We start from the raw sequence: 14,924 nt of genomic DNA on the forward strand, positions 1-14,924 counted from the left end.
TCTTCTAAATAACTGAGGTATTACCGGTCATAGATTAAGTACACCATGAATTAAATCACGCCTCCCTCGAAAGACAATCGTTAACCAGAAAAGCCCAATATGGAGTTGTCAGCACAGAGCCTGGCACTTAGGAGGAGCTTAATAAATGTTGAATGAGTGAGATATTTAAGCCTCTTTTAAAACAGGAACATTAAAAAGAGCTTCCAGGACACCTGTGGTGTGTTTTACTAAACCCAGACAAGGCCTTTTAGTAGTTACCTAGTCCCTTGATTTTGCATGTGTATTTTGTATTTTCTGTTCCTTCCTCTATGAAAGGAGTGTACTGAACTTCGATTTTGGCAGAAAACATGTCTGATGTCCCCTGCCTGTTTCATTTTGTAATCACTCAATCATATTAACTTATTCTTGCCCAGAAACAATTAGAAATAGGAAATACTTTCAGTATACACAGGATATAGTCAGTAAGAGACTGGATTTTACTTTCAAAACTATTGTGGCCAGTGGCTGGCCAGCACTCTTGTTTGAAATGCTGTCACTTAGCTAGCGGGACGCTCTTGTGCTTCCATGTATATGGTGGGGCAGGGGACGGGCTCTTAGCTAGAGATGACAACGTTGTGGTGCCAGTGTCATCTTGGCTAAGTCAGCAGTAAATAAAAGGTGACTTAAGAGAGACGGGGATGGGGAAGGTGTGGAAGAGTGAGCCAGTATTAAGTGTTCCGTGTAAATTGGTAGGGAATCTGTAAAAAATACATTTCAGCTTAGTTCAAAACTTGATGCCTGACTGAGCAAGCTACAGTTTGTTTCTGCTTTGTTGTGGTATCGGGGAGGCGTTCTGGCTGTGGGTTGCAGTACGCCCCCTCTCTCACCCCATCTCCCTGGCACAGATCAGGCAGGTCGTGTGAGAAACCAGAACCCCAGGCCAGGGATGTTAACTTTTTAGAGGTTCATTGGGATTAGAATGAATTTTCCAGGTCCTGGGAGTCCAAAAAGGGAAATATTAGTCCTAGAATGGGAGTATGCTGGGATGGGGGTACTCCGCCCCTCTCTACAGGTTCTGAGGCCGGTCCCGGTGGCTGGGAGCACCTGGCGGGGGCACCTGGCGGGCGGCGGGCGGGGCGGCGGCCCACGTGCCTCCCCGGCAGCCAATGGACGGCGGCGGGCGGGCCGGGCGCGGGGAGGCGCGGATTGCACCCGCTTCAACTTGAGACGGAAGGGACGCACCGCTGCTGGTGTGAGCGACTCCTCCGGGGTGGCTGGTGCCCGCACTCCGGCCTCGGCCCCGAGCGCGAGCGGCATCCTCACCCAGGGCCGCCCGGAGGCCGAGGTGAGGGACGTGGGGAGGAGGCGGCGCGCCTTTGTCTGCAGGTGCGCGCGGAGGTAACCAGCGGGGTCGGCGGCCGAGCTCGCGCCCGGGGGGCCCGTGGGACAAAGGCTGCGCCCTCCCTTCCTCAGAGTCCGCGCTTAGCTGGGGGCGGCCAGGAGGGCTGAGGAGGGGTCTTTCGATTTTGCTGGAGGGAAGGGTGAGGATTGTATGAAATGCGGGGAAGGTAGAGGAGTCTTTTGATCCAGTTTACCAGCGTGGCAGGAAGCTGTTCAGTGGATGGTCTGCGCTGGTCATTTCTGTTGAGCCCAGTGTTATGATTGAGTCAGTGAGTGCATTCATCGCACGTGCCCTATGATGAATCCCCATGTATGTCTTTTTGTCGGTATTAGGAGTGAAAAATATCGCAGGATTTGGTAATTGATTTTTGAATTAAAAGCAGTATGTTTGGTGTAGAAAGACTGCAGTTCCAAAAATTTTGGTTATAGGACAACAACATTGGTGTGACTTCCATTTGAGAAAATGTCTCAAATTCTCAAAATGTAGAAAAGCAGCCAACTTATCACGTGCTTGCTCTTGGCCCTGAAGTAGGTTTTTGTTTTGTTTTTTAAGAAAAATATGATTTAAATATTGCACACAACACTTGACTGGATCTTCAGGCTATCCGTGTCTTTTCTATCTATTATCTGTTTTCCTGTACCAATACTGTATCTGAGCACGTCTATTGATTCCCTAGTTAATATGTTAGCTGTGAATCTTCATTACTGTGTTGGGTAGGAGGAGGCGGGGGAGGAGGAAATCCTATTAGTCTTTTCTTTCTTTTTATAACATCAGCTGCAGCCTGGCTTTGACTTGTGTCATGAATGGTGGATTTCGCCTGCTTTCCTCGTGTTCTCTTTCCAGTTTTCTTAGACCATTGAGTGATCAGTCCTTCCTCCAACCTTACTTTGACACAAAAACAGTTTTTAAGTTTTCTCCCTAAAGTTCAGATCTTTGCTACTGCTTTTGAGTTATTATTTGCTTTATGAAGCTTTTCAGGACAAAGGTGTCCTGAGGCCTTTCCCAAGAAGTTAGAAGCATAATGTATTGTGAGAACAGCCCTAAATCTGTATTTGTAAATTTCACCTATAATTTTGGAAGTTATCTGTGGCTGTGTTGTCCAAAGTGAAATTTGCATAAAAAGTGTAATAGGGGAAAGACTTTCCACAAGGCATCAGGCATTATTGTCAAAGAAGCTGCTGTTGCTCTTGGCTCAGAGTGAAGGTGTGGGGTATGTGCTGGTCTGGTCAGGAACCTCACCCTTCTGAGAGCTGCTGGTTTGTTTATGAGTTTTTCTGTCATTCTAGCAAGTCCTGGCTTTTGAGCAATGGGGATAGTTTATTTAACAAGCATTTATTGAACACTGCTGTGTGCTTGGCGTTGGCACTAATGATGAAGTGGTAAATACAAGTAACTTCTTGCTTTCTTAGAGCTCACACTGTGCTGGCATAGGGCCCATTTCAGGTCTTCTGAACGGGAGCATTCCTGGGAAGCAGTGCGGATGACCCTGAGCTGAGCCAAGAGGGTGTGGCTGCTGGCTGCTGCCCTGGAGGTCAGCTGCACCCAGGGCTGTAGGTACCAGACCAGCGGGGCACTGCGCTGGGCTCAGTCTTCTCGAATCTGCTTGCCTTGATCATGGATACCTCTCAGAGGAGTCTGGGACTGCAAGGAGGGCCAGAAGCTGAGTTCTAAAAGAGCTTGAACAGTGGCATTGTTTTTTGGATTCCGGTCTGTTTCAAAAACTATCATTCCTGCCATCTCCTAGGCTCATCTCCATGGCTTTCATCTTGAATAGCCCCTCAGGGAAATGAATTTCATTCTCTTCCACCGACTGAGCAAAACTTTACATCTGTCCCCAGTCTCCCAGGTGTCAAGAGGTGACCTCTAGGTTGAGAGACCTGGAACACAGTTGGAAAACCCCTGTTGTGCACTCTCTACTTCTCATGGATTGGGGGTAGTCAACTGATGATGTGTCATTTCTTACTTGTTGGGTTTTCAGACTTTTCCACAAATCCCTAGGGTCACGTGAAAACATACTAAATAGTAGTGTAATTTGTTCTTTTCAAGTGCTCGAATGTAACATTTTAAAGAAAGTTTTAGCCCTTTGAATTCCTCTATACTTAACATAGTACCTGGCATAGGATGCTCTCCATAAATAATTGAATTGTTGGATGGGCAGATGAATGAGTGTAGGTGAAATATTTCATTTTCTGTTTTTAGGGTTTAACTATGATTATCACGTTACTTGGCATTTATAGTCTACAGATTAATTTTCTGTTCAGCAGATGTAGAACATCTGTGTGTCAGGCATCTCGTGAGGTACATGCAGGAATGAGACAGGGTTCAGAGAGGCAGGAGATAAACTGGAAAACTGATTCAGGAAGCAGGATACGATAGATTATGATAAATCCTGTGAGGTCAACAGCACCATGCAGCAGAGAGAGTACCTCTGGGGAAAGGGGACACCAAGAGGCGGCCAATCCTAGGAGGTGTCATTTGAGCTGAGCTTGAAGGCTGAGGAGAAGCCAGGAGGAACAGGGAAGGTCGGGGGATGAGGGGTGCTCAGCATGTTCAAGGATGCAAGGCAAAGGCCAGCGTGGCTGGAGCTGGGAGCAAGGAGGCCAATGATGTGTGCTGGGGTGGAAGAGGAAGTTGGGGACCGGGGTGGTGGAGGGAAACGAGATCATGCAGGGCTTTTGGTTATGGTGGAAGGTTCAGGTTTTCTTTTTAATTCCGTGAGAAGTCTCTGAAGGGTGGTAACCAGAGGCGTGCCATGATCTAAGTTATTTCATAAAGCAAGATCTTAGTGAATGCTGTTAAGGGACATTGATGTCGGGAGCTGAGGTGGAAACTGGGGGACCAGTTAGCAAGTCCTGGTCCAGAAAAGATCAAGTAGTGGCAGAGGGGATGAGGGGAAGTTGATTGTGGAGATTGAACTGGAAGGGTTGACTGTAGAAGATTCAGAAGGGGTCATTATCTAGGACCATACCTGGGTTTTTAGATTCATTGTTTATTTCTGTTGGAAATACATATTAATAAAAAGAATGTATAAAGACAGTTAAGCAGTGGAGCAACTCACTTTCCATGTGTGTTTTACCAAGACCTTGACTTAGTTTTGTTTTATCCTCCAGTGAACTGCTGTGCATTTGGCCATCTTTCCGGGATGTTTTCACCCTTCAGTGCCCTGACTGTCCTTCTCAACTGTTATCAGACCTTTGAGCATTTTCTGTGTTCTGTCATAAAAATAAAGGATCAAAGTAAGAAAGAAGACAGGTTTAAGCTTTAATCCACATGGAGTTACTCTACCTTTGCTTCCAGATTTATAAGAAACCATTGATAACTGCATTTGAAGTTGTTTATTTCAGAGACAACATCCAGCATCGTTCCAACAACTGGTAGTCTGTTGTAAATAAAACTTGTTCCATATCTATTTCAAATCAGAAAGAGTAAAATTCCTTAGTAACTTTGCAGGAAATTCACTGTGCATTTTGCAAGCTAGAAAAGCCATGTCCTTGTATCTAACAAGTAGAGAAATGAAATATTTGGTCTCTGATGGGATTTTTTGGCCCCACCTTCTAGCCTCAGATTTGTAAACATGAAAGCTTACAATGTCTTTGCCAGTCAACTTTGGTTTTGAAACCAACTTTGGTTTGGGCTTGCAAAAAAACAAAAATAGAAACACAAGTAGAAAATATCCCTTCTGCAGTCAGAATTTTAGGCAGACGAGAAGGGGCAGAAGTCACTGGGGCTGCCATCCCCTGTGACCTGGAAGCCTGGAGTGGTTACTCTAGAACATGTAAGCATGTCTGGGGATGAATAAATTATGACAGTTGAAATAATTATGATAGAGGAGAAGCAGCTGCAGAGAGCATGGTTGACAATTCGGGCTGATTTGGCCTGATTCTGTCATGTCAAAGCATGCATCTGTTTGCCAGGTTACATGAAAATGCTGTTTTCAAGGAGTCTAATGTGTTTTGCTTTTTATTGCCACCCCCCCTCCAAAAAAGAAAAGAAAAGAAAAACATTCTAAGAAGAGTCATAGTCTGCTAGTGACTCTTTTAAAATAAAACGGCTAGCATAGAGATCCATGTTGATCTGACCCAGGCTGGGCATCCGTGTAAGATTTTAGTTGAGCAAAAGATATTTTCATTCTAAAGCAGCTGCAAACTGGAAGAGCTCTTACTCTTGCATCTGGGTGGAATAGCTTCCAGCTGGCCCTGGAGTTTGTCGCCTGTAACAAGGATTATTCCACCACCTCCGCCAGTCGCATGGGTTTAATGCACGCTTGGTTTACTGCTCTGCTGGTACCATCTTGAAATTTGTAATAATTTTTCATGTAGGCCTTGCATTTTCATTTTGCTCTGGGCTCCACATGTTTTTCAGCTGGTCCTAATCTCAGTGTCTGTCCGTGTTGTATGTTGCACCCTTGAATCACGTTGTCACTAGAGTGGGGTTCCACACTTTTTCTGTAAAAGGCCAGATGTTCAGTATTTGGGGCTCTGTGGTCTCTGTTGCGGCTCTCAGCGCTGTCGTGGTAGCACAGAAGCAGCCGCAGGCACCAGCACGTGAAGGGGTGCGGCCGTGTTCCTGAGACGCTCTATTTGTTAAAACAGGCAGCGGGCGGATGGACTGCGATCCTGGGGCCATCATTTGCCACCCCTGAGTTACAGGACTTGAGTGGAAACCACAGTGACCAGTAAAACAGAGACCTTGTCCTTTGGAAGGAAGAAGGCTCAGACACCTTTGGGCAGCTTTATGGTTTCCCGAAAACTGGTCTCCAGAGAGTGTTCCTGACGAAAGTCAGGCTGTTAGGGGTACTTCGGTGGCAGGCCATTATTCGAACATCCCCAAGCCCACGCTTGAGCTTCTTCAAGATGGCATGTTAATTCTGTTTGTCGAATATGAAGACATATAGACAATAAAAGATAAACTCAGACAGGAAAAACATGCTACTACCATGATAGAATTGCGGTTTTGTTTTGTACAGATTTATCATATTTGATGGAAAAGAAAAAAAGATGCTGGAATAAGAAGGCTAGCTGTGTGTAAAGAGTAGCCTTACTGAATGGGAAAGATGTGTCTTTCAAACTGAATCAAGAAGTTAACCCCTGCGGAGGTAGCGTAGCCCCTCTGGGGGTGCAGGGGTGCTCTGTGCTGCCTTATATTTAGCCCAGCTCTCCATACTTCCTCTGCCTCTGTATGCATGGAAATGTGTTGTCTGGGGTCTTTTCTCTAAATGATAAAAGTTTATTTCTCTTAGAGTACAAATATAAAGAAAATTATCTGGGGAGTCGGTATATCTTGATAGAAATCAATATACAAGGGAAATTTATATATTGATTTCTTCAGGAGCAGAGGAGCCGTTTTTCATTTAGACAGATCCTATGAAGAAGGAATCTAGTTAGGGGTTCTGGAAACGTTGTTTCTGCTAGAGATGATCAGAGTATAGATTTGCTTTGCTTTCAAATCAAGTCACAAGAGATTAATAATCTTCTCAGAACTCGCCTCCTGTCCATTCAGATAAAATATGTTTTATTAACGTTGTTTCAGATGACATGAAAACAAAATGTGAACTAAAGTCATTTTTAAAGTGCCGACTGTGATAAACAATAACAAGAGAAAAAGAAACCCAGCTACCTGCCTGTTACTAACAGTGCTGTTCCCTTACCAAGATGATCAGTCAGGAGGAGCGGGGAGTCCTTTTTTACATCACATAGTTTTTATTCAGAAATATTTATTGATTACCTACTATGTGCCAGACAGTGCTGGGTGAACACTTACCCACAGTGGGGAGTGAACAAGGCAGAAATGTTCCTGATCACATGGATTTTCCTTTTTTGTTGGGGAGAAGGAAGGACAGACAGCAAACAAATAAGCAGGCTGGTTTTAGATGCCTTGAGTGTTGGCAGTGACTGGGTGGTCCGGAAGGGTCTTTTGGAGGTGATGATGGCAAGGAGGAGTCCTTCATGGGCGATCTGGGGGACTAAGCATCCAGACAGCAGAAACAGTGAGCACAGAGGCTCCAAGGCAGAAACAGGTGTGCGTGTTTGTGAACAGAGTGGAGCCTAGCAGGTGTGGGTGAGGCAGGAAGTGAGGTCAGAGAGAGAGATGGACGGCGGGGCAGGTCATAAGCAGGAGAGCAACAGCATAAGCAGCTGCTGTGTGAAGGATGAACTCCTCGGCCTTTGCCCTGGAAAGTTATCTAGATCAAGCACAGCACTTCGTTTTTGGCACTTCATCCCATCTTGCTGTGGTGGAACCAAAGACCCGACACAGACAGAGACAGGAGCTGAGAAGGGAGGAGAGCCTGTCCGCTGGGAGGGAGGCAGTGCCAGGTGCCCCCAGAACACAGCAAAGACAAGTCCGGCCAGGCCAGCCTGTCTTCCTTTTGTGGATCCACCACTTTCTGGCGGTGGAGATTTTGAGCAAGTTCAATGCCCTGAACTTTAGATTCACATTTATAAAGTGAGAGTCATGAGGCTCCCCTGCAGGGTTACTGTGTGGCTTGGCATTAATGTGCACCAAGAACAGAGCCTGGCTGGGTGGCAGATTGAATAAAATAGGAACCGCTACTGTTGTTTTGTTATTAGCGCTCAGTCATCCTCGTGTTGACGTCTATGGTTGTGTGGCCATTATTGAGTTTACAGAGTATCAGAAATACTTGTGTCTACATATAAGTTCCCAAAATTCAAATGAAGGCCAAATGTCTTGGCTTTTTGTGCTAATCTACACTAGTATTCCTTCTGTCTGCACAACGGAATGGGGATTGGCTATATAGGGAGAGCCCTAAAGCCTCTTGAAAATTTAGAAACGGATTTAAGAATGTGCCTTGCCCACATGAGGCCTCCGTGAGGCTGGGTGCATGGAGCTGAAGGGACTTCACCCACAGGCTTGCTGTGGTTTTCCCTCGGACCTGCCAGTGGCTGGTGAGCTCACGGCCCTTCTTCGCATGGAAACCACTTTCCCAGCGTGCGGAGCTGTCATCTTCCCTCCTCTGTCTTTGAACGTTCACTTGTTCGTATACCTTGTCAGATGGGGCCTTCTGAGTATCAAGTGTTTTGTTTCGGTTTTACCATCTCTGCTTTCAGGAAGGAAGCCAGCCCATGGTTTCACAATTCAGGAATATTTTACATAATTTATCCTTTGATTGTACCCTGAACTTTATACCCTGAAACCGTAACAAGGCATAAGTTAACTCTCACTTGAAAACTAAATGTAAATTGTGTGTGCATATTCTCTTTCTGCTCAGCTATTCAGAGAAGCAAGGTTTTTTTTTCTTTTTCTTTTTTTTAAACTGTAATACAGCGCAGATGAAAGCAGACTCTCGTTAATTCTTGCTATCTTCAAAGATGGACTTTCAAAAAATCCTCATTTCCTGTTGCTCTCAAATATCCTTTTTCCCTCATTAGTAAGCTGGCTGGTAACTCTTGTGTCTTCTCTCCCAGTGGCATGAGAAAGTCCTTTGTTTAGAAAAATGTGCCTTGAATTTCAATAACCTTAAACCACTTTAGGTCCTCAGTTTCACACTTACTCCATTTGGAACTCCAGCTCCTATGTCTAACAGTTAATAGGTTTCGTCGTGCCAGCGGGGGGCTGTGGGAAGAGGCTGCAGGAGCAATGAGGTGGGAAGGGAACTCACTTTGCAAAGTCAGGTGCACTTGTCAGAGTAGGGGTTTTCTGTCTCCGTTTGGTCCTGGGAAGGACAGGCCCTTCCCCTAAGCTGAATTTTCTGAAATTCACTGGACACCAGACGGTAATTGGCATAAACTCAGAATTCAGTTCAGAAGTTTTTCACCTACAGGGTGTCTGTGAATGAGTTTCAGGGATTATTGGACTTTCTCCTCCACCCCTTGAGATGGTGTATAAAGTTGGGTGTCTGTGCACATCTCTTCCTGGAGTGTTTTCATCAGAGTCCAAAAGGCTCCCTGACCCTGAACAGGTTAGAAACATCTTCTCGGCAGACCTCCCTTTTCGCACCCTCAGATGGTTACCACACTGCTGATCGTACACATCAGGTCCACACTGAATACACCTCTGCTGTGAGTCTCACAGAGATTCATGGACGTGATCCTCACAGCACCCTTAGGAGGTGAGTACCAGTGTCGCTCCCATTTCACAGTTGAGGAAGCTGGAGAACAGAGGGCCTAAGGGCCTTGAGACAGGGCAAACAGTGAAGAAATGTCACAGACCAAAGAACTTGAAGCTGCGGAAAAAGATGAACCGTAAGGTTCAGGAGTTGGTGTGAGAGTTTTCATGATGTGAAGTTTTATGTTTTTACTTCATTGCCATGTGGATAATGCCGGTCTGTGTTGGTGCTCGGAAGGGTTAAAAGACTCTCAGTGACGAAAGACAAGCATCGAAAAGTAGCACAAAGCAGAGAGTTCTGCAAAAATGGAGTGAGAAGTACCCTGGCAAGTCTTTGCTTTATGTGCTCAGTTTGTGAAAAGTAGATGGTGTGCATTGCATAAGAAGTAGGTGGCTGTGCTGGGGAATTGGACATGCGTCCTCTTCCAAAAAGCTGGACTAGACATTGTCATTCTAGTATGCTTTTTTTTTTTTTTTTGAGGAATTTCCTATTCATTTGGATGCAGTTACGTACGCCAAGTAGTTGTTATTTCAGGCTTATCTTAATGAAAACATTGCCAATTACCCCTCCATTCATTTTCCCAATTAACAGCTTCCAAGAGCATGCTGACCAGGCAGCCTTGGGGCCTGCAGCTGGTATGGAATTAATCGAGGGGTTGGAGTCTTCCGACTGGCATCGTGAACAGTGAGAAGGGAGTAAGCTTGTGCCTGACTCTAAATTTAGCTCTCCCCACCCTCAGAATGGCGTGGCCTTTGCCGAAGCCCAGCTTCGGGCTGCTGTTTTTTCCCCCTGCACATTACAAGGTGTTGGATTGGTTGAACAGCTGTCACTGTGACTCTTCTGCATTTTTTGAATGACATTTCAAAAATCACTCTGAAGTCCCTACTCATGGCTGGTTTTTACTTCAACACTTAAATCAAGCAGTGTCTATTAACTCCAAAGAATTAACCTTGTTAAAAGTTCACAGTGTTATTTTCTGAGTACTGCCTTCAGGAAAAAAACATAGTAGTATTGCACTGTATTGTATTCTATGTATTGATGTTATTTTCTTAAGTGAATCACTAGTAATAGGTCTGATTTAAAATATCCAAGGCTCCAATAATAAACACAAAAGAAACAAATGGTATCCTCCAATGTCTAGGTTTAAGTTTACTTAAATATACTACGTGTGCTAGGTATGGCCTTTTTAGTAAGAATTAAAAATTAAAATCATCTGGCATAAATCAAAAACTAATCAAAGAAATGCTGCCCGTTCGTCTTTGTAGTAAGAGTCAAAGCACTTGAATCCTTTTCTGATAAAAATCTGAGCATTGGGAGATTCCTAGAGCAAATGATCTGAGATGAAAAACCCAGGACTCAGGTGAAGTGATTTGCAGAGTGTTTGCTCAAACTGAGACTAGAATCCAGGACTTTGGATCCTTTACTGATAATCTAAATTGCCTCCAAAGACTGGCTTTTTACTAGTGGGGCACTGCAGAGGGACAGGTGCCAGAGGTGACCTCATGCTATGAAAAGTGGTACCCAGCAAATCTGAGGGGAGGGCCACAGACACTCCCCCAAGTGCCCTCCCTTCCATGGGAGACATTTCATCTCACGCTCTGCCCAGCATGACCCAGCTGACATGACACCATCAAGTGACCTGGTGATGATCGCTACAGTGATGCAGTCTGTTGCACTTTGTGACACACCAGACGTTCTCTGCACACACCGTCTCACTTAATTTAGTTCCTATAATTACCCTGAGCTGGAGTCCTTGTCCCTTTTTTCCTGACAAGGAAGCAGGTTCTGAGGGGCACACCATCCCACACGGTGTGCCTGGCACAGAGAGGGAGCCCAGGGGAAAGAGAGAGTCAGTAGTAGACCCAAAAGGGCACGGCCACCAACAGGATTTGAACACAGCTCTGCCTGCTCAACCAAAGGGCCTTGCTTGGGAACTTTCAGCCACCTTCTCCCCCTAAAAAAGTTCACAGGCCACAGAGAGGGAGGGGGGTTCCCCTGTTCATCTGAAACCCCAGTTGCAAACCCTTTGCCCCATCTTGAACACCAGTGCATAGCAACCTGCTGGCTCATTTGGGAGATAAGCATGAGGTGGTTCTGCAGGGCTGTGAGGAAGCATGAGGTCCCCATTCTCAGAAGACCAGAACTAGAGTCCCGCAGGCCTACAGTGAAATGCTGGCTTCACCGGGTACCGCTGTGTGACCTTGGTTAAATCCCTCAGTCTCTCTGAGCTTGTTTCCGTTTCTATCAGTGAGAACAGTAGTATTTACCTTATCAGGTTGCTGTTTTGGCGACACAGAACCAGAATTCAGGAAACAGTAGTTAGTAGTCGCTGGGAGTGACTGTGGTGGTCACATACACTGCCGCGTGGTCACCTCTGCCTTGGGGCATGCGTATCACAGTGGTTTCCCTCAAGTATTGAGGTAGATACTGACATATTTGTATTACAGAAGTCATGTGTGCTTATTGTTTAATATTCAAATAAACATATTAAATACAATCTTCTGTAATCCCCCCTCCAGATAAGAGGTGACGCTTTGGATGTTAAATTGTTCCAGATTTTTTACCATGCATTTATTAAAATACACACTTAAACTTTTATGTTGGTTTTCCTCTAAGACCATACATCTTCAGCTTAGGTCGTTTGCTTCCCCCCATTTAATAATCTGTCACGGCCGCTGTTCTGTATGAGGAGGGACAGCTCCGCCTTTCTGCCCAGTGACTGCAGATCGCTGGGGCTGCTGGCTCTTCACTCTGATTTCAGCTCTCATCTCCGCGGGGCTCTGCTGGCCGCTCTGTGACCCAGGCCACAGGGCGCCTAACAGAGCGGGCTTCTGCCTTTCCTCCTTGTGTTGGTGCTCCCACCTCCTCAGCCTGGCACAAGTAATGCATGCCTGAGGCTTTGTCCTTGGGCCCCTTCACATGGGCTGTGCTGAGACCAGAAGCCGGTGGGGAGCACCTTGGCTCGGGAGGTTTGGTGACTTCATTAGCAGAGCAGCTCTGGGGATGGACTCAAAGCCTTTGGCCCCAAATCCCAGACTGCTTTCAGCTCCTCTCCAAGGAGGGCAAAGTCTGTGTCCTCCTCACCTTAATGCTCCCATTTACTGGCCCTGCCTCGTCCCACCTCTGCCTCTCTGTCTCTGCTCCCTCCTGCTCTGTTGCTCTCTCTCGATGCACTTCCATGAAAGTACCTGGATTATAAAGTTGTAGCTCTATGAATAGGATGTCAGAAGTGTTATAAAGCAGGTAAGGCTGTTTCCATATCATTGTTTCCAAATGTTTTTTTACTGGGAACAGGAGGAGTGGAAGACGAGGATAAGTACTCCGCCGGTGTTCACCGCAGTTTCCTGTATTTCACTGTGATATTTTAGGCTTGATTACCTCCCCCGGTTGATATGTTGCCTCTCTAAACTCAGCTGGCGTCTCTTGGCTTCATCGTAATGTGGCTCAAAATACACACTTCTGTGTGAGGGAGTTCAGCTAAAATAAGCACCGAAAGGCTATTAATTGCAGCAAAGTTGGGAAATAAGATGGGACGTCCGTGCTCAGAGTTGCTGTTATCGGGATGGTGTTATTTCCCAGATGCCGGCTGAATGCTAACGTGTTGTTTCTGCTCTGTTCCCTCATGCCTTCCCGGATTCAGAGAGAGGTAACCAACCGATGTTCACTTCTCCCCCTTCGTGCTGTCTTAAGTGTCTGGCAAAGCTCATGTGCTTTCTTCATGCCCTCTCTTCATGCCCTGTTGCCATCCTCAGAGCCATCGCTGTCTTTGTTGTGTTTAACATTTTCTCATCCTCATTGTTGTGTGTCTTGCACTTAAAACAGTGTGAAATTGCCTCTGGGTCCCCGATCCTCTGCTGCTTGACCCTGTCTGGGGCAGGTGATGGGCAGGGTGGTTAAGAGGAACAGGAACTTGGTCACTCGTGCTCACGGCTGGGCAGAGTCCAATCAGTGTGTTAGGTACTAGGCGTGATAGGAATAGGGTTCAAGTGTGAGGAGACCTTTCGTGCTTCTAGAAGAACTCATATTAGGACTTGCTTGTTATGACTTCTCTATAGTTTCCCAGGTAAGGTTGGCTCTAGGCCAGTAGCCAGAAGGACCAACTCACTTTCAATCTTGATTATTAGCCAAACTGTATGGAATTCCCCTCCCTTCCCACATCCAGAAGAACGTAACCACAGAAAGGCCATGACTCTGAAATGGAAGACGTTTATTCCTCAGGTGTGTGTGTTTCCTGTGCTCAGAACCTCAGCCTGACCATTTGGTTGATTGGGGGCTTTTAAGTTCCGTGATTCCACAGCTCTGTCACTTAATAAAAAGCTCCATTTCTGATGGAAGGAGACAGTTTTGGAATTTTTCTCCTTGGGAGAATGACTGTGATTACTGCTCTTTGTGCCAGAGTCCGTCTCAGGTGACCCTCCGGCTGGGGCTGAGCTCCGACTGGTGGCCGCCTTTCTCCCGAGGATGAGCTGCCGTCACGACTTGGTGGCCGGAGGGGACGGAGACCGTAGGCTGGATGGGCAACAGTACTGAGGTCGGCCTTCCACAGGGTGTGATTAGGAGAATTTGGGAGCATGACTGACTTTTTAATTGCTTTTGAGGAGGCTCTGGCCCCAGAGGTAGGGGAAGGTTCTGGAGGATGAAGACTGTGGGTTTGAACGTGAGCTTCTTCATGTAAAGTAACCACAAGGCTTGTCGGAGCCAGTGGTGAGGGTGTTTTCAGATATTTGCTGGTTCCACCCTCTGTGTTTATTCAGGTCTCACAGGGAGCCAGCTGCTCTGAATATTAACAGCAAGACTGTTCTAGAGAGGACTACAAATTCTGGTTCGCCCAAGCCACCTGGATTATTTGCAGGTGGTAGAATTGGAAATCTGCCGTGTACACAGTCTGTACCTCTCATGAACGTGCCTGGTGAAGGATTCCCTGCGGAGAATGTGTGTTTACCCAGGTGATGAGTTGCTCAAATGCCCCTATCAGAGTTTACAAACTTAGCCTCTTTTAAGCTTGCAAAGAAGGGAAAAGAAAGATGAGTTTACCAAACTAGAGCCTGAGCTTTGGGAAATTAGTGATGCCTGTGTGTGGTGCATGTGCCACTGGGTAAGATTAAAAAAACTAAAGTCATGTGCGTGCCCATGTGTGTGTGCATAGCCTTCTGGATAAGCCATTTAGGAAGAGGACATTTCTCAACTCCCTCCCCCCACTTTCTTCCTACCCCTCCTCCCCAACAGGATTTTTCCAAGTGCAATTAGAAGATAAGGGCAGTCAGGCAAAGACGAGCAGGCAGTCTTGAAAATAGGACCCTTCCATGTAGGCCCTGTGCAGGCAAGACAAAGAAGAGAGATGGCCCTTTATCGAGAAGGGGCTAGAAATGGAATGTTTGGATCAAATCTCTTTGATGCTCTTTTGTCCGTCCTTGCAGGTGGGACCTGTCCTCTGAGGTGGTAATGACTCTGTTCGCTTATCGCTTCTACAGAAGGATA

The 14,924-nt window shown here is 46.1% G+C and overlaps 1 protein-coding gene across 14 annotated transcripts in view; it reads left to right on the forward strand.

Annotated features, from left to right (window-relative positions):
* APBB2 (amyloid beta precursor protein binding family B member 2) overlaps window positions 1–14,924 on the forward strand; it is a 333,398-nt gene that overhangs the window by 297,282 nt on the left and 21,192 nt on the right. The window contains exon 1 of one of the 14 annotated variants that reach the window (XM_031435550.2): window positions 1,196–1,324. The exons of 12 other annotated variants lie outside the window; for them this stretch is intronic. Coding sequence is in view for 1 of the 2 variants with exons in the window: in XM_010980367.3 (XP_010978669.1) it covers window positions 13,037–13,092 (56 nt within the window). In the remaining variant the exon portion in view is untranslated. Of the gene's footprint in view, window positions 1–1,195; window positions 1,325–12,684; window positions 13,093–14,924 lie in introns of those variants that run through there. One more of the 14 variants, XM_010980367.3, reaches the window with a different exon arrangement.

This window comes from Camelus dromedarius, chromosome 1, assembly GCF_036321535.1.
Source record: "Camelus dromedarius isolate mCamDro1 chromosome 1, mCamDro1.pat, whole genome shotgun sequence".
Lineage (NCBI taxonomy): Eukaryota > Metazoa > Chordata > Mammalia > Artiodactyla > Camelidae > Camelus > Camelus dromedarius.